Source organism: Chelonia mydas, chromosome 10, assembly GCF_015237465.2.
Source record: "Chelonia mydas isolate rCheMyd1 chromosome 10, rCheMyd1.pri.v2, whole genome shotgun sequence".
NCBI classification, from domain to species: Eukaryota; Metazoa; Chordata; order Testudines; family Cheloniidae; genus Chelonia; species Chelonia mydas.
Window position 1 is genome coordinate 30982702 of NC_051250.2, and position 19381 is coordinate 31002082.

Below are 19381 nucleotides of genomic sequence, written 5' to 3' on the forward strand. Positions count from 1 at the left end.
TTGGATGTTTTCTACATTTTCAAATATATTAATTTCAATTACAACACAGAATACAAAGTGTACAGTGCTCACTTTATATTTATTTTTATTACAAATATTTGCACTGTAAAAACCAAAAGAAATAGTATTTTTCAATTCACCTCATACAACTACTGTAGTGCAGTCTGTTTATCATGAAAGTTGAATTTACAAATGTAGAATTATGTACAGAAAACTGCATTCAAAAATAAAACAATGTAAAACTTTAAAGCCTACAAGTTCACTCAGTCCTATTTCTTGTTCAGCCAATCGCTCAGACAAACAAGCTTGTTTACATTGGCAGGAGATAATGCTGTCCGCTTCTTGTTTACAATGTCACCTGAAAATGAGAACCGGCGTTCACATGGCACTGTTGTAGCCAGCGTTGCAAGATATTTATGTGCCAGATGCGCTAAAGATTCATATGTCCCTTGATGCTTCAACTACCATTCCAGAGGACATGCATTCATGCTGATGACGAGTTCTGCTCGATAATGATCCAAAGCACTGCGGACCGACGCATGTTCATTTCCATCATGTGAGTCACATGCCACCAGCAAAAGGCTGATTTTCTCTCTTGGTTTTTTGGGTTCTGTAGTTTCCGCATCGGAGTACTGCTCTTTTAAGACTTCTGAAAGCATGCTCCACACCTCGTCCCTCCCAGATTTTGGAAGGCACTTCAGATTCTTAAACCCTAGGTCGACTGCTGTAGCTATCTTTAGAAATCTCACATTGGTACCTTCTTTGCATTTTGTCAAATCTGCAGTGAAAGTGTTCTTAAAACGAACAACATGTGCTGGGTCATCATCCGAGACTTCTGTAACATGAAATATATAGCAGAATGCAGGTAAAACAGAGCCAAAGACATACAGTTCTCCCCCAAGGAGTTCAGTCACAAATTTAATAAACACATTATTTTTTTTAACAAGCGTCACCAGTATGGAACCATGTCCTCTGGAATGGTGGCCAAAGCATGAAGGGGCATACTAATGTTTAGCATATCTGGCATGAAAATGCCTTGCAACGCCAGCTACAAAAGTGCCATGTGAAAGCCTGTTCTCACTTTCAGGTGACATTGTAAATAAGAATCGGGTACCATTATGTCTCATAAATGTGAACAAACTTGTTTGTCTGAGCGATTGGGTGAACAAGAAGTAGGACTGAGTGGAGTTGTAGGCTCTGAAGTTTTACATTGTTTTGGTTTTGAGTGCAGTTATGTAACAAAAAAATTCTACATTTGTAAGTTGCACTTTCACGACAAAGAGATTGCACTACAGTTTTTGTATGAGGTGAACAGAAAAATACTATTTCTTTTGTTTATCATTTTTACAGTGCAAATATTTGTAATCAAAAATAATATAAAGTGAGTACTGTATACTTTGTATTCTGTGCTGTAACTGGAATCAATATATTTTAAAATGTAGAAAAACATCCAAAATATTTAATAAATTTCAATTGGTATTCTATTGCTTAACAGTGTGATTAAAACCGTGATTAATCGTGATAAATTTTTTTAATCGCCATTAATTTTTGTGAGTTAATTGCATGAGTTAACTGTGATCAATCGACAGCCCTACTTGTAACCTTCCTGGGCAGCACACACTTGTGAAACTACAGGATCCAGAACATCACATTACTTCTCCACAAGGTCAAAAATGAGGATTTAACTCTGTCCAACACAGCCAGAAAAAACTAATGCTGGCTATGGCAGCAATTTCTATGCACTCTCCTAACCAAAAGGCTGATAAAATACAATCCTTGGTAGACTTACAGGTTCTGCCAATATAGAATATAATCCTCATTACCCCAACAGTTGTGGCCCGAAAAAGTTATAGGCTCTGATGGCTGGGCTCATAACCAAGAGTTCAACATCTAACAGCACAACATAGCCAGCCTCTTTCCATTGTTACATATGGAAGTTATAAAATGCGGCAGCTACATCCGACAGACATTACAACTTCCACGTGGCTCCAATGGGTAGGGTAGGAGAGACTATAACTTTTGTGAGGCCTGAGATGTGGTGCTCATTAACTTTACAAGTCTTTTATAAATTGGCACGCAGGAGAGGTTACTTTCAAGAATGAACACAAGGTTTTAGACAAAAGTTACAACTGCTGTCAGAGGACTGGATGGAAGTTCCAATATTAATGATCTTGACCATGAATAAATATTTTATATTTAAGAATACTTTGTCAAACTGGTTCTGTGCCTGAGTTCTCAGCAAGGTCTAGAGCACAGGACCTGTTTGAAGCCACACGTCAATTATGAGTTGATTCAAAGGCTTTTCCAAACTGAAAAAGAAGCCATTTTTCTAAGTCCCATAACTCTAAAATGATTTGTTTGATTAAATCCAAACTTTAAAAAACTTTTAAAAAACATGACAAATTTCAGCTTTTCAGACAGAGGAGAGAGGGCTCTCGGTGGGCAGGATCAGGGTTAGACAATAGTCAATCCTTTACTACGGAGACACTACCAATCTCTTACCCTCCTTTCTCCAAGGCAGGATTATCTGCAGATGGAGATAATTTCATTTCCCATTTCACCATCTGGACAAGTGCAGCACTCTTAACTGACTTCATAATATCAGATCAATTACCAGGGAAAAGCAAGGCACTGGGAACCCTTCAGGTTAGAGCTCAAGTGCTAATGAAGTTACCTCATTTAGGTTTGCGTACTGGCAGAATCTGTACTTTGGGAACATGGAGTAGGCAAGGAAGCAGGAAGCTTTACAGCTTCCCCTGGCAATTTCTGAGGGCTCGTGAGCAGAGTGTGCCAGCTGCTGAGGTAAGAGAGATGACACATAGGTAGCTCCTGTGAAGTCATGAGATAATATTTCTGAGGATACTGAAAACTAGGGTATTGTCTTCAGACAGCAAAATGTGAAGAATAAAAAAGTAAGTGCATTGCATGGCAATGGGGCTATTAGTATGAGACTGCAGTTAGGGAGGATAGGGTCTAATCTGGATATCGAAAGTAAACTGACAGTTCTCCTCTCAAAATTGCTGAATACCCCATGTTGGAAAAGAGACTGACAGCCAGATTTGACTAGGAAACTGGAATCTTGCTATGGAAAAAGCTGAAAAACGCCTTCCACGATTACTGTAATTCCTTACTAGTGCTCATATACCATTCTCACTCAGTAATGATGCCAAAGGGACAAAGACATGGCTCTCAGAGTCCTGGGGAAACAGACTGCAGATGTATAAACCACAGAGGCCCAAGTGGAAGGGTGACAACACTGATTATGGGAAGAGAGTGCTCAAATGTGTGTATGAGATTTAGGAAACCATCCCTTCACAGGAAACTCTTCCTTTCCTCTAAAACCTTCGTTTCCATGTTTGATCTCTTTAGTGTCTTGTGTACACTGATCTGAAATATTCAGGAAACATTGAACCCTAAAGCAGGCTTAGCATCCAGCAGTGGGAGAGGGGAGAAAGGAGCCTTTTTGGTATGTTCTGAAAGCTAACAAGCCCCATGGAAAGGCCCTGGCTACTCCTCCACTGGACTCACCTTCTGCATGCCAAGTTGACAAGGCCCGACGTAGAGAGGAGGAGGAGTCTCTGTGCTAGTGAGTGAGATGTTATCCTGGCTGGGCAGGTCCATTTCCCGGATGACCTGAGGTTTCAGCTTCCCATATCGCTGGCTGCAATGGCGAAGGCTTTTTCTCTGCCATTTCTGAGTGGCATCGCTATCCTTGCTTACCCCAAACCAATCTGCTGTGCCCCTGAAAGACACCGACACACAAGCACAGGGAACGTTTGGGTTCGCTTAAATCATGCAAATTAGAGATAGAAAAGCCCCAGTAGTTCACACCTACTCCATTCCCATGCAGGATTCTGCCCTACAGTATATCTCACGGGCTCTTCACAGCTTGGTTTTAAATATGCAGTAAGACCAGGGCACAAAATTTTCATCAAAACATTATTATAAAAAAAAAAATGCCTTTTACCAAAACAAACATTTCACACACAAAAATATTTTGGTCAATTTTTTTTTTAAAGTTTTTCCCAGTGGGGAAAAGAAAAGAAGGGGCAGCAGGAACCAGGGGACCTATTTATTTTGTCATTTAGTTTGATTGGAAATTTTTTTTAACGAAACTATTTTATTTCTTTGAACATTTTCACAGAAAATACTTACCCATGTTGGACCAGGCCTAGTCCCAAGTGATGGGGCCATGGCCCTTTCACAACCTCAGCGATCTCACAGTCCGAAAGAGTTTCCTTATATTCAGTCTGAATTCATCTTTTCTTCTCCTGACTCCCCATTATTGCCCTCTCCCTCCTTGTGCTTTCCAAACTGGTATTTAGCTGAAGCTTAGCATCAGCACCAGAGTGCCACTATGCTCCCTGGGATCTCAACTTTCCAACAGTTTATGTCTGGGTTATAGGGGTACACGGCACTCAGCTGCCTGCTGCGGAAAGGTGAGAAAAGCTAGGAGCAGAAGGCAGTGGAGTGCAGCAATGCAGGCCATCAGGATATTGCTAGGGGTCTGCTGGGAGCAGAACAGTTTGTATTGCATTGCTTCTATTTCATCACTGAAAGGCATCTACATTCAAAGACAAAATCCTGGAGGAAGCCAGAACATGTAAATTAGGAGCATTTCAGGCCACCCCAAATGCAGGAGGACAGCCATACATTGTAGCATGCAGTGTAATTGTAGCCATGTCAGTCCCAGGATATGAGAGAGACAAGGTGGGTGAGGTAAGTACCTCACCCACCTTGTCTCTCTCATATCCTGGGACTGACATGGCTACAATCATCTCTCTAGTCATGCATTGTAAACAGTCCTAGAAATGTAAGATTTACCACTGATCCATCATGCCTTTCCTCCAGCAGTGGCCAATACCTGCTGCTTCCAAAGAAGGCATGCCACAAGAACCCATAATGCACCTGGCCAAGTGTTCAATGCTGTGAAGAAAAAGTCCATCGTAACCCCACCCAAGTGCACACATGGAAGCGTGAGATCATCTGATCCTTTTCATCAACTCCTTCATGGGAGCAAGGACATCCACTGATGCTGTGACACTGAGAGAGGGGTTTTAGCCTGTGCTCATGGTGGAGGCCAGGGGGTATGCTCCGGCAGTAAGAGGGAAGCAGACTCAGTTACTGTTAGTTCATCAGGTTTATGCCTGGGCATCAAAGGGGAATATACCATTTTAGTATTAGCAGGAAGTAGTATGCCCTAGAATTAGAATTAGGCAGGGGCAAGATTCTGTTAATGGGGTTTGTGCCTGGGCAGCGAGAGAATAAACTGCTTTTTGACTTATAACAAAAAGGTCCTTATCCAAACGATCTGGGTTATGTAAATACATATCCAATTCAAAGGCCTCAAACAGCCTCTCCTGTTAAACTCCAATTGTAACCCCATTTATCTCAGACTGGTCCCCTCTATATATCCCTTCCCAGATATCCAAAACAGAAGAGCCTTGCAGTGTGTCCCGAAGGTCAAAAGACTTGGGCTATTTTATTCCAAGGAGGAGAGGGAATTCTAAAATCAAGGGGCCCTCATGGAGAATGCCCTCACCCTGCCAGCAGCCTCCTCTCTGTCATTCCCAAGAGGGCTTTAGCTTAAGCAGCTTTGCAGATGGCAGCTCTGGCAGTGAAGCCCAGGAAAAGAGGTGGCTCCCAGACTATCTGGAGCTTTATAGGTTAAAACCAGCATTTTAGATTTTACTTGGAAGTTAACCAGCAGCTAATGTAGATTACAGAGCTCTGGTGTCATGTGCTCCCAATAAGACACACTATTCACCCAGCACGCAGCTGCCTTCTGCACCAGGTCCAAATGTAGCCTCGCACTGCAACAGTCTAACCTTTGAGGGGGTCATCAAACATGTGAACAAGGGGGATCCAGTGGACATAGTGTACTTAGATTTCCAGAAAGCCTTTGACAAGGTCCCTCACCAAAGGCTCTTATGTAAATTAAGTTGTCATGGGATAAGAGGGAAGATCCTTTCATGGATTGAGAACTGGTTAAAAGACAGGGAACAAAGGGTAGGAATAAATTGTAAATGTTCAGAATGGAGAGGGGTAACTAGTGGTGTTCCCCAAGGGTCAGTCCTAGGAACAATCCTATTCAACTTATAAATAAATGGTCTGGAGAAAGGAGTAAACAGTCAGGTGGCAAAATTTGCAGATAATACTAAACTGCTCAAGATAGTTAAGACCAAAGCAGACCATGAAGAACTTCAAAAAGATCTCACAAAACTAAGGGATTGGGCAACAAAATGGCAAATGAAATTTAATGTGGATAAATGTAAAGTAATGCACATTGGAAAAAATAACCCCAACTATACATTCAATATGATGGGGGCTAATTTAGCTACAACTAATCAGGAGAAAGATCTTGGAGGCATCGTGAATAGTTCTCTGAAGACGTCCAAGCAGTGTGCAGCAGCAGTCAAAAAAGCAAACGGGATGTTAGGAATCATTAAAAAAGGGATAGAGAATAAGACGGAGAACATCTTATTGCCCTTATATAAATCCACGGTACGCCCACATCTTGAATACTGCATACAGATGTGGTCCCTTCATCTCAAAAAAGATATACTGGCATTAGAAAAGGTTCAGAAAAGGGCAACTAAAATGATTAGGGGTTTGGAACGGGTCCCATATGAGGAGAGATTAAAGAGGATAGGACTTTTCAGCTTGGAAAAGAGGAGACTAAGGGGGGATATGATAGAGGTATATAAAATCATGAGTGGTGTGGAGAAAGTGAATAAGTTATTTACTTGTTCCCATAATATAAGAACTAGGGGCCACCAAATGAAATTAATGGGTAGCAGGTTTAAAACAAATAAAAGGAAATTCTTCTTCACTCAGCGCACAGTCAACCTGTGGAACTCCTTGCCTGAGGAGGTTGTGGCGAGGACTATAACAGGGTTTAAAAGAGAACTGGATAAATTCATGGAGGTTAAGTCCATTTATGACTATTAGCCAGGATGGGTAAGGAATGGTGTCCCTAGCCTCTGTTTGTCAGAGGGTGGAGATGGACGGCAGGAGAGAGATCACTAGATCATTACCTGTTAAGTTCACTCCCTCTGGGGTACCTGGCATTGGCCACTGTTGGTAGACAGGATACTGGGCTGGATGGACCTTTGGTCTGACCCAGTATGGCCATTCTTATGTTCTTAAGGTCTGCATCCAAGAGAAGAGAACCTGTCCTTCTGGACACATGCAAGTTGAACAAAGCCATCCTGGCCCAACATCACTTGTTCATCCAACCAGGCCCCGGATGGTGAACTCTAGTCAAGCACCAACATCTCCTCCTTGGCAGAGACATGGAGAGTTTCCTCTAATAACAAACCCAGCGCTCCCCACTGGTCTTCACCAGCCTGTGGATCTCACCTGATTGGAGTGACCCAAATTTCTCCTAACACCTCCAGCACCTCAGTAAGGTGATACAGGCCAAAAGTCAAGAGGCGGCTTTGCACTCCGCTCAGGAGTCTATCCCCTCAGGATATTGTTCTGCTCCTACAGACACCGATAGGTCAGCTCAAATCTGAACAATGTTCTCCATTTGCCCACAGTGAGAGGGACTAGAATCAGCACCCAAGCTGAAACAGCCTGAATTAACTGGGCTGTCCACAGCCCAAAACAAACCCACTGACTGAGACTGTACAGGTGCTACAGTGGAGGAAAGAAACTTTCCTTACTTCCTGCGCAGCCACAATGTAAGGCTTCAAAACAATCTTTATAGCTCAGTTGACCAGATTTGTCTCGAGGCTTCTGTAACCAGCACTCTATCCATCTTCCCAGTCACTTCTTTTGTCACAGGACGTATGTGAACCAAGGTAATCTGTGAGGGTGAAGCCTGTACCTAGGGGCCACTCCACTGAAGGAAGAGGACAAAGCATTTTACTGTCCTAACCAACCACGGATGGAACAATGTAGTGACAGAAATGGATCATGCTTCGGAGCCCTCTGAACACCCTCCACCTCCATTAGCCACCAGCAAGGCAGGCCCCTTGCCCTGACAGCAGAGGACAAAAGAAAACAATTGCTCTGATTGAAGTCAAAGCTGTGATGTTAGGATGGAATGGGCAGCTATTCTGTTCTATTTGTAGCACTCATAATGGAATGCCAGGGTTATATTTGTGTGCACCCTAGCCCTAAAGATGTGCCTTTGTCCCTTTTGGAGCTCTGCTGAAGAGGTTAAAGGGAACACAGTGGGGAAGCAAAGTGTGGTTGCAGGAGGCAGTTGTACTCCAGTGAGACTGAGCAGGCATGGGGCTTGGGCAAGCTGCGTTTGTTTGGTTTCTTGGATAGTAACTTTAATAAAACCCCAGTTTTAAAACCCTTCCTGGTCTGGGAGTGTAACATATCCCCCTTGCTATCTGAGCACCTTCCAGAGGCATATCAAGCGCAGTAACTAGCATCTGTGTCCTGTGGGTCATTCTCTTTCTCTTTTCCCCTCCCCAGGGGACGGTTTATCATTCTAAGGCATTGTGTACACACTACTCTGTTCCCATTAGCATGGCAGGATGAAGAAGTGCACCCTGCACCTGGAGGTCTGTGGGACTCAGGCGTGCCTCTGGGAATTGGTTCCAGCTGTGAAGAAGACCAGCAGGCTGAGGGCTTGTTAGGGAGGGAAGGAAGCTAATGGCTCATTAGTCAATTCCATGCTCGGTATTTTCAGCTTCTGAAACGTTTAGTGGATGTGACCATTCTTTCCGTTAGGTGCGCACATGACACCCACCACAGCAGGCCCCTTTGTTTGGATCCTGCCCAGGCCCTGGGGTCTATGCAGTAGGCAGCATGGCGCAGGGCTAGCATCCATGCACGGTTCACAGCAGCCCTCCCACACACATGCATTGGCTGGGCTTCACACTCAATACCACGGGTACCTGAAGAGCGATCGGGGAACTGACTGCCTTTTTCTCAGGGGCCTCCTGCCTGCCCGGTGCCCATGAATAGGCAGGGTCTGAATCCTCTCAAACCGTACCCGTCTGCTGCAAAGAAAAGAGAGCTGAAGGGAGAGAGCCTGCAGGGAGAGGCAGCAAATGAGAGGTGCCTTTTCCCATTGCCACTGGGGACGGGGTAAAGGGAGGGTATTGCATTGTCATTTATTCCTGTTCATAACATTTTCACCACAGTGACAGCTGAGACCAGGTGCACCCAAGGCCATGCTCTGATGGACAGCACAACCTTGCAGAGAGAAGCTGGGAATGGCAGAAAAGAGCCTCTGTGCTTGTAACTTGGAGCAGGGCCTGGGGCAATGTGGTAGGCCACAGACTCCCTTTCATGCACTTACACTCTTGACCTGATTTCCCCAAGACTCCTGCTGACGCCAGAGAGGCCTGTGTCCCCCAGACTTCTGGAACTGAAGCCACTTTCTATTTAGGTGCCTAAATATTAGGGCTGTCAAGAGATTAAAAAAATTAATCACGATTAATAGTGCCATTAATCACACTGTTAAATAATAATAGAATACCATTTATTGAAATATTTTTGGGTGTTTTCTACATTTTCAAATATATTGATTTCAATTACAACACAGAATACAAAGTGTACAGTGCTCACTTTATTTTTTATTACAAATATTTGCACTGTATAAAAACAAGAAATAGTATTTTTCAATTCATCTAATACAAGTACTGTAGTGCAATCTCTTTATCATGAAAGTTGAACTTACAAATGTAGAATTATGTACAAAAAACTGCATTCAAAAATAAAACAATGTAAAATTTTAGAGCCTGCAAGTCCACTCAGTCCTACTTCTTGTTCAGCCAATTGGTCAGACAAACAAATTTGTTTACATTGGCAGGAGATAATGCTGCCCGCTTCTTGTTTACAATGTCACCTGAAAGTGAAAACAGGCGTTCTCATGGCACTGTTGTAGCTGGCATCACAAGATATTTATGTGCCAGATGCGCTAAAGATTCATATGTCCCTTGATGCTTCAACTACCATTCCAGAGGACATGCATTCATGCTGATGACGAGTTCTGCTCGATAATGATCCAAAGCAGTGCGGACCAACGCATGTTCATTTCCATCATCTGAGTCACATGCCACCAGCAGAAGGCTGATTTTCTTTTTTGGTGGTTCTGGTTCTGTAGTTTCTGCATTGGAGTATTGCTCTTTTAAGACTTCGGAAAGCATGCTCCACACCTCGTCCCTCCCAGATTTTGGAAGGCACTTCAGATTCTTAAACCCTAGGTCGACTGCTGTAGCTATCTTTAGAAATCTCACATTGGTACCTTCTTTGCATTTTGTCAAATCTGCAGTGAAAGTGTTCTTAAAATGAACAACATGTGCAGGGTCATCATCCGAGAGTGCTACAACATGAGATATATGGCAAAATGCAGGTAAAACAGAGCAAGGGACATACAATTCTCTGCCAAGGAGTTCAGTCACAAATTTAATTAACACTTTTTTTTTTTTTTTAAACGAGCGTCATCAGCATGGAAGCATGTCCTCTGGAATGGTGGCTAAAGCATGAAGGGGCATACAAACATTTAGCATATCTGGCACGTAAATACCTTGCAATGCCAGCTACAAAAGTCCCATGCAAATGCCTGTTCTGACTTTCTGGTGACATTGTAAATAGGAAGTGGGTAGCAGTATCTCCCATAAAAGTAAACAAACTTGTTTGTCTTAGCGATTGGCTGAACAAGAAGACTGAGTGGACTTGTAGGCTCTGACGTTTTACATTGTTTTGTTTTTGAGTGTAGTTATGTAACAAAGAATTCTACATTTGTAAGTTGCACTTTCAGGACAAAGAGACTGCACCACAGTACTTGTATGAGGTGAATTGAAAAATACTGTTTGTTTTGTTTATCATTTTTACATGCAAATATTTGTAATAACAAATAATATACACTGATTTCAATTAGAACACAGAATACAATACATATGAAAATGTAGAAAAACATCCAAATATTTAATAAATTTCAACCGGTATTCTATTGTTTAACAGTGAGATTAAAACTTCAATTAATCGGGATTAATTTTTTTGAATTAATCGTGTGAGTTAACTGTGATTAATCGACAGCCCTACTGAACGTGGACTGAGCTGCCCACCTTTAGGCACCAACAATTGGAAATGTTGGCTTTTACCTCTCCATGCGTCAGATGCTTTCTCTATGAAATCAGGATGCTGCTGACCAGCCCCCGTGAAAGTAGGGGCAGAGGCCAGGAAGCTGAATCAAACACTCCCAGCTTCCTCCTGGAAGTCTTACTGTCAATTTAAACTCAACTGGGCCAAAACTGGCCTCCTGATCTTCCCTTCCTACCACTCCATCTCAGCCATTGTCTACCCCTATCTCCTTCCTCTCCCTTGGGGGACCTCTGGCTCTTACCCTTTCATCTCCCTACACTGGAATCTAGGCCATGGGAGAGAATCCTGCTGATTCTTCTTCTTCAGCATCACTAAGGTCTGCTCTTTCCTTTCTGTCCATACCATTAAAACTCTCATCCAGACCCCCATCATCTCCTGCCTTAATGTCTGCAGACTCCCTGATATACACAGTGCTGCCCAGTCCACACAACACAACTGCTGAGATCATCTTTCTGGCCAGCTCATCAGACCCTGTCCTTGCATCTCTCGACTGGCTCTCCACCTTCTTTGTATCAAATGTACATTTCTAGTCTTGCCCTTCCTACTTATCTGACCTAGTCTTTTATTACAGCATTTCCCACCCTTGTCTCCCACCCTCAGTGCCCCATTTGCATCTCCTACAACTCCCTCCTGCCCATGGAATACCCTTCCAAGCTGGTCCACCAGACCCATTGCCCACTCCTTAGGAATCTGGTGGACCATCTACAAGCCATGAGTCAAAGACACTTGCCAAAAGGCATAAAGAAAAGCAGTGCCCTTAGCAGACCCTCTCTGCTGTGTACAAGCCTGTGTGGAACAGCTACATTGTCTTACTGCAGCATGTTCGAAATCACCTTTTCAGAGTAGGAGAACATTTTCGAAAGTTCCTGTACGTGACATGAAGGCGAATGGGACTTCTGAGCCATTTACCCACCCAGGAATTGTGACTCTCCAGTTGCACTGGGAGGGGCCTTGTGCACTTCTCAGGGCTGTAAAATAACAGTGCACAAAACAAACAATAGAAACGTTCACTACAGCAGAGACACAACGCCAGATCCAGGCTACCAAGCAGAGCCCACAGCTACCCCCAGCCTGAGAGAGTAAATGGATTTTCCAACATGCCCAGAAAGGCAGGACTCAAGCTCCGTCAGATCAATAGCCAAAGACCCAGCACCAAGCATGCCCTGCCCAGGACCAGGCCCAGAGAGTCAGATCTAGGGACTGTTGGCATGAGCAGATCATCTGACCTCAGCTCCTCAATGGAGCATGAGCAGCTTCTCCACTATCCAGGGACCACTCTGTACCTGCTGTAGCCCCTCCACAGCCCAAGGAGCCCTCACCCCTCTGAACAGCACAAGGGGGAAGATTCATCCCACAGCTGTGCTAATGCAAGGATAGAGGGGAGGCAGCCTGTGCCTCCCCCATTTAGGGACTGCTCTAACTTGTGCCCAGTTGCAATGGTCCCTATGGGCCATTACAAGGGTGCAGAACTGCTGGCGCTCAGGGCTGAGCCGGCCGAACCGCCTCCTAACCTCAACTGCCCTCTCACTTCTCTGGCCTATCCCCCAGAATGCACCCAGCGCTCAGAGCTCCTGCAGAGGTAGTGGTTCAGGTGTTGGGCCTGACACAGGCTCCTTCTCCATGGTGTATTCCCTATTTCTTGAGCAGGGTGCTCATGCCTTCCCTATGGCCAGTCTAGCTGTTACAAAGGTCACAGAGCAGCAATGAACCTGGCCCAATGCCAGGTGTTCAGGACTCTGTGTGCTGTTCAGGAGGTCTGAGAAAGTGATTGTTGGCAGGGAGGGGGTAGGTAGGAGATTAGGAAATGAACAGGCTGTGAACCCCAGAGACATCCCAACATACACTGATCAATGGACTTTCTGCCCTGTTAGACCTCTGGATGGCAGCACCAACCCTCCACCCTCTGCTGCCCTCTGGATGGCAGCACAGAGGGCATCAACCCTCCAAGCCCCAGTGGCCTCCCAGGTACCAAGGGCAGATGCAGAGGGAGGAGCTCATCATCAAGGGAGCTGAAGGCTCCTCTCCCATAAACGGGGAATGACCTCCTTACAGCCAGCAGAACCACATTAGCAGAGTATGTGAGATGGGGATCAAATCCATCACACCCAAGAGCCAGACGTACAAGCATGTTCCCCACGTCACATTTTCAGGAATGGGGGGGACTATTTAAAATGATAATTAGGAAAAGAGTATAACTGAGTGGGGACCATTCAGCTGTGCATGTTGTTCATCCATGGGGCAAGTCTCACACTGCGTTTGTTCAGGTACCCAGAGCACTGGGGCCCCAATTTTGTCTGGAGTTCTGGCAGCTACTATAATATGATAAATATTAACCAGGCCAAAAGTCATAGGGCAGGGATCAGTAGGGAGATAGCCACATCTGGGAGAAACTGGATCAGTATGCCTAATACAGACAGAAAAGTCACCTCTGCCTGTTAATGTGACCTGGGGCTTCAGGACCAGTTGGGGATGCAGATGCATGTTACCCCAATATACAGACATCACTAACAAGGCAGGGGGTTGCTCTCAGTCCTGGGGGCAGACACCATCCCACCAAGTTCTCCAGAACCCCAAAAGTCCCAAGTGCATAAAGGTGGCAGCCAAGAAAGCAGATGCCATGGGAACAGCTGCAGAGCAGCTCTCTCTCCCCTGCTCTACGTCTGCACAGCAGGATTCCCTCCTTCTCCAACAACTGCCTATTTTCAAGGGTTCTTTCCCCAAACACATCCAGGCACATGTACCTTCCTAAGAACCACCAGGGCCAGGCTGCTGTACAGATGTCAGACACACAAGGTAGGTGAGGTAATATCTTTTATTAGACCAACTTCTGCTGGTGAGAGAGAGAGAAGCTTTCGAGCAGACGTCAGGCAGACATCAGCTGGTTCTGCCGTTTCAAAAGGGATGGTCAGACTGCTTGCACAAGGCAAGAAGTGCATTGTTTGACATGCCATAAACACAAGCAGCCAAAGGAAATTTGCTCAAACTTTCCAAAGATCTTCCCTCTGGGCAGAGACCAAGCCGAGAACACATCAGCCCAGAAGGGAGTGTGTGAAACTAAGGGCCTAAAATAGAGTATGTCTCGCAGCCTTCCCTAGAGGAGCACTCTCAGCACTGCACAGAATTCTGTCCAAACTAACTGTTGCCCATGGCCCCTCCAGCTGCAGCTGGATCTCAGCCAAGGAAGCCCTTCATTTCCATTGGTTCTGGCAAAACAGCAGCTTGAGGTCATACTGGACCAAGTGCAAATGGCCCTGAATAAGGACGGTGCAGAGCTGCTGGCCCCAGGAGACCTCTGGGACTGGGCCTGTGGCACAGGAGGACAACAGAAGCTCTTTGGCTAGCACATACTGCTTCTCTGTGTGCAGCCCAAGAACCATGACCCTGCCCCCTTTGCGGTGATTTGAAGTATCTTCCCAAACATGGAGCACAATAATCTCCTGAAGGGCTCTGACCAAGTCAAAGCGAACAGGCAGTCCTAACGCTCCAAAAATATTCTGCTCAGTAAAAATCATGATAAGGCGCTTTCTAATGCAAGGTGGAGAGTGTAATGCAGCAGCATAGGCAAGCTCTGATCTCCCAGGAGCAGTTCTAACTAAACCACTCCTTAGTAGAGGAAACTGCTCCTTGGACTCCACCATCCAGAATCCTCAGCAGGAAATTGCTGCATCTCTTCAGAAAGTGCAAACGAAGCCAGGAGGCTTGTCAGCAGCGAATCCTAAGGCCTTCACCTTTCCCTCTTAAATCAGTCTGTGTGCACAATATGCCACATCTTACCTTCTGATGGTTTGGGTGATGGAGGTCTGTCGTTGTAGCATGGGCCGCCGCACCTCGTTTGGCGGGGAGGGGATGCGGGTGTTCTCAGCAGGCATGCTGATGCTTCTCAGGAAGGCCTGGCGTTTAAATGGCTGCAAAACAAAGTGGGGAGCATTTCAGTCCCCCTGCATTCATGCTGCACATTCATTCCCTAGCAAAACCCAACAGGGACATGAAACACAAAGGAGCCAACAGTATAGCAGCTTCCCTAGCCAAGGGCTGTTTGTTCACTGTAGGGCACTAATAGCTCATGGGCTAACAAGTGCTACTGGCCGGGTTTGTGGCAAAGCTCTTGCACCAGGCTTCTGCCCCTGCTCTAGGCTTTGCCACAGTGCTGAGTAGGTGAGAAAGATGTGTCACTTATGGTCCAGGCCTCTCTCCCTACACACCCCCAGGCTCACAGCGCTGCAACCCCAGAACTGGGCACTAGTCACATGAGTGAGGAGATGGACTTTGCCATCGTATCCAAAACACAAGACCTGGTAGTAATACAGGACTTTAAGTACTCAGACATCTGTTGGAAAAGTAATACAGCAAAACACAAAATCTCCAGCAAGTTCCTGGAGTGCACTGGGGACAACTTTTTGTTTCTGAAAGCAGAGGAAGTAACCAGGGACACAAGAATTTTAGATTTCAATCTGACTAGCAGGGAGGAATTGGTAGCGAACCTGAAGGTAGAAGGTAATATACGTGAAAGTGACCATGAAATGACAGATTTCATGACTCTAAGAAAAGAAAGGAGTGAGAGCAGCAGAACAGGGACAATGGACTTAAAAAAGCAGACTTTAACAAATTGAGAGAAGTGGTAGGTAAGGTCCCATGGGAAAAAAATCTAAGGGAAAAAGGAGTTCAAGAGAGTTGGCAGTTTCTCAAGGAGACAATATAAAAGGCACAACAGCAAATTATCCCAATGTGAAGGAAAGATAGGAATAATAGTAAGAGGCCAATATGACTCCATCAGGAGCATTTTAATTACCTGAAAATCAAAATAATCTGTGTTTCCACATTTTATCAGCCCAGAAGAGAGTGTGTGAAACTAAGGGCCTAAAATAGAGAATGTCTTGCAGCCTTCCCTAGAGGGGCACTCTCAGCACTGCACAGAATTCTGTCCAAACTGTACATTTAGTACAGTTCTATAAAATGTGGAAACACAGATGAATTGCTAAGAACAGCACACGCAGGTAGGGACAAAATTAGAAAGACTACGGCACAAAATGAGTTACTACTTGCAGGGGACATAAAAGACAATACGAAGAGGTTCTTTAAATATATTAGGAGCAAGAGAAAGACGAAGGAAAGGGTAGGTCCTCTACCTAGTGGGGAAGGAGAGCTAATAACGGCTGGCATGAAGAAAGCTGAGGTGCTTAATGCCTATTCTGTTTCAGTCTTCAGTAAAAAAGTTATGATAACTGTAACGCCCCCTCATGGCCATAGGTATGTCTGCAGTGCCCCACCCGTTTCCCCTTTCTCAGGGCTCCTTGGACAAACCACACACAGTCTCTCTCCTCCAATTATACTCCTTCTTGGGGTCTGGTTTCTTTCTTTACAAAGCTCCAAAAAAAGCAAACAAAGAAGGAATTTTACCACTCACTCACAGAGCCCCCCACAAATCTGTCCCAAGGCCTGGCTCTTACCTCAGAGCCTGGGGGCAGAAATGGTTTCCTCACAGAGCCTCTCCTATCCGTTTGCATCTACCCTACACAAGCTGACTCCCTTGCAGCTTCTCAGGTGTCAGTCTCTCCCCACAGAACTGCTTCAGCTCTCTCATAAGGAACCAGCTGCTTGAGGTTCCTTCCCTGCAACAGGTGTCTCCAACTGGCTCATTTAGCAAGCCTGGCCCAGGATTCTGCAGGCAGCTCCTTCGCTCCCTTTGCTCTCTCGCAGTGACCAGATACTCAACACAATTAACATTAAAACAACAAGGGGGAAGGAACAAAAGCCAAAATAGGGAAAGAACAGGTTAAAGAATATTTAGATAAGTTAGATGTATTCAAGTTAGCAGGACTTGATGTATTTCATCTTAGAGTACTCAAGGAACTAGCTGAAGCGATCTCAGATCTATTAGCAATTATCTTTGGCAAACTCATGGGAGGACAGGTCAGGTCCCAGGCAACTGGAGAAGAGGATACATAGTACCTATCTTTACAAAGGGGAACAAAGAGGACTCAAGGAATCAAAGACCAGACAGCCTAAATTCAATACCTAGAAAGATAGTGGAACAAATTATTAAACAATCAGAGGATAACAGGGTTATGAAAGGAATAGTCAGCATGGATTTCTCAAGAACAAATCATACCAAACCAACCTAATTTCCTTCCTTGAAAGGGTTAATAGCCTAGTGGATAGAGGAAAAGCATTAGATATGGTCTTTCTTGATTTTAGTAAGGCTTTTGACACTGTAAGAACATGAGAATGGTCACACTGGGTCAGACCAATGGTCCATCTCACCCAATATCTTGCCTTGCGACAGCAGCCAATGCCAGATGCTTCAGAGGGAACGAACAGAACAGGGAAGTTATCAAGTGGATCCATCCTGTTGTCCAAACCCAGCTTCTGGCAATCAGATTCTTAGGGACATTGAGAGCACAGGGTTGCATTCCTAACCATCTTGGCTAAGACCAATAGTTGGACTATCTTCCATGAACTTCTCTAATTCCTTTTAAACCCAGTTATACTTTTGGCCTTCACAACATCCCCTGGCAGTGAGTTCCACAGGTTCACTCTCCATTGTGTGAAGTACTTCCTTTGTTTGTCTTAAACCTTCTGCCTATTCAATTTCATTGGGTGATCCCTAGTTCCCGTGTTACGTGGGGTAAATAACACTTTCTTATTGACTTTCTCCACATCATTCATGATTTCATAAATCTCTATCATATCACCCCTTTGTCATCTTTTCTAAGATGAACAATCCCAATCTTTTTAATCTCTACTCATATGGAAGCTGTTTCATACCCCTAATCATTTTTGTTACCCCTCTTTGTACCTTTTCCAATTCTGATATTTCTTTTTTGAGATGGGGCAACCGGAATCACATGCAGTGTAAAGGTGTGGGTTACCATGGATGTCTATAGCGGCATTATTATGTTTTCTGTCTTATTATCTATCCCTTTCGTAATGGTTGCTAACACTGTTAGCTTTTGGGTTTGCTGTTGCATATTGAGCAGCTGTTTTCAGAGAACTATCCGTGATGTCTCCAAGATCCCAGTTTGAGTGATAACAGCTAATTTAGTATGTATAGTTGGATTATGTTTTCCAATTAACATTACTTTGCATTAATCATTATTGAATTTCATCTGCCATTTTGTTGCCCATTCACCCAATTTTGTAATATCTATTTGTAACTCTTCAGTCTGCTTTGGACTTAACTATCTTGAGTAATTTTGTATCATCTGCAAACTTTGCCACCTCATTGTTTACCCCCTTTCCCAGATCATTTATGAATATGTCCTTGGGGGACATCACTATTTACCTCTCTCCATTGTGAAAACTGACTATTTATTCCTGCCCTTTGTTTCCTATCTTTTAACCAGTTACTGATCCAGGAGAGGATCTTCCCTCTTATCGCATGACAGCTTACTTTGCTTAAGAGCCCTTGGTGTGGGACTTTGTCAAAGGCTTTCTGAAACTTCAAGTACACTATATCAACGGGATCATCCTTGTCCACATTTGTTGATCCTCTCTAAGAATTTTAATAGATTTGATGAGGCATGATTTTCCTTTACAAAAGCCAAGTTGACTCTTCCTCAAATATCATGTTCCTCTACGCGTCTGATAATTCTGTTCTTTCCTATAGTTTCACCAATTTCCCTCGTACTGAAGTTAGACTTACTGGCCTGTAATTGCCAGGATCACCTCTAGACACTTTTTTAAAAATCAGCTTTGCATTAGATATCCCCTAGGCATCTAGTACAAAGGCTTATTTAAGCACTAGATTACATACTGCAGCTAGTAGTTCTGCAATTTCATATCTGCATTTCCTTAAGAACTCTTGGGTGAATACTGTCTGGTCCTAGCGACTTATTACTGTTTAATTTATTCCAAAACCTCCACTATTGACACCTCAATCTGGGACAGTATCTCAGATTTCTCACCTAAGGAATCTCCCTCACAGCCTCTCCAGTGAAGACAGATGCAAAGAATTCATGTAGCTTCTCCACAATGGCCTTGTCTTCCTCGAGTGCTCCTTTAGCACCTGGATCATCCAATGGCCCCCTGGCTGTTTGGCAGGCTTCCTGCTTCTGATGTACTTAAAAAAAAATGTTGCTTTCGTTTGCGTCTTTTGCTAGTTGCTCTTCAAATTCTTTTTCAGCCTGCTGATTACATTTTTACACTTGACTTGCCAGAGTATATGCTCCCTTCTAATTTCCTCATTAGGATTAGGAAACAAGAAGGGTTTCTTCAGGTATGTTGGCAACAAGAAGAAAGCCAAGGAAAGTGTGGGCCCCTTACTGAATGAGGGAGGCAACCTAGTGACAGAGGATGTGGAAAAAGC

At 44.3% G+C, this 19381-nt stretch overlaps 1 protein-coding gene across 1 annotated transcript in view; it reads right to left on the reverse strand.

The window, feature by feature from the left end:
* RHBDF1 (rhomboid 5 homolog 1) overlaps window positions 1-19381 on the reverse strand; it is a 112369-nt gene that overhangs the window by 31133 nt on the left and 61855 nt on the right. The window contains exons 3-4 of the mRNA XM_037911424.2: window positions 14851-14981; window positions 3529-3742 (exon numbers count right to left, since the gene is read on the reverse strand). Of these exons, the coding sequence (XP_037767352.1) occupies window positions 3529-3742; window positions 14851-14981 (345 nt within the window). The remainder of the gene's footprint in view (window positions 1-3528; window positions 3743-14850; window positions 14982-19381) is intronic.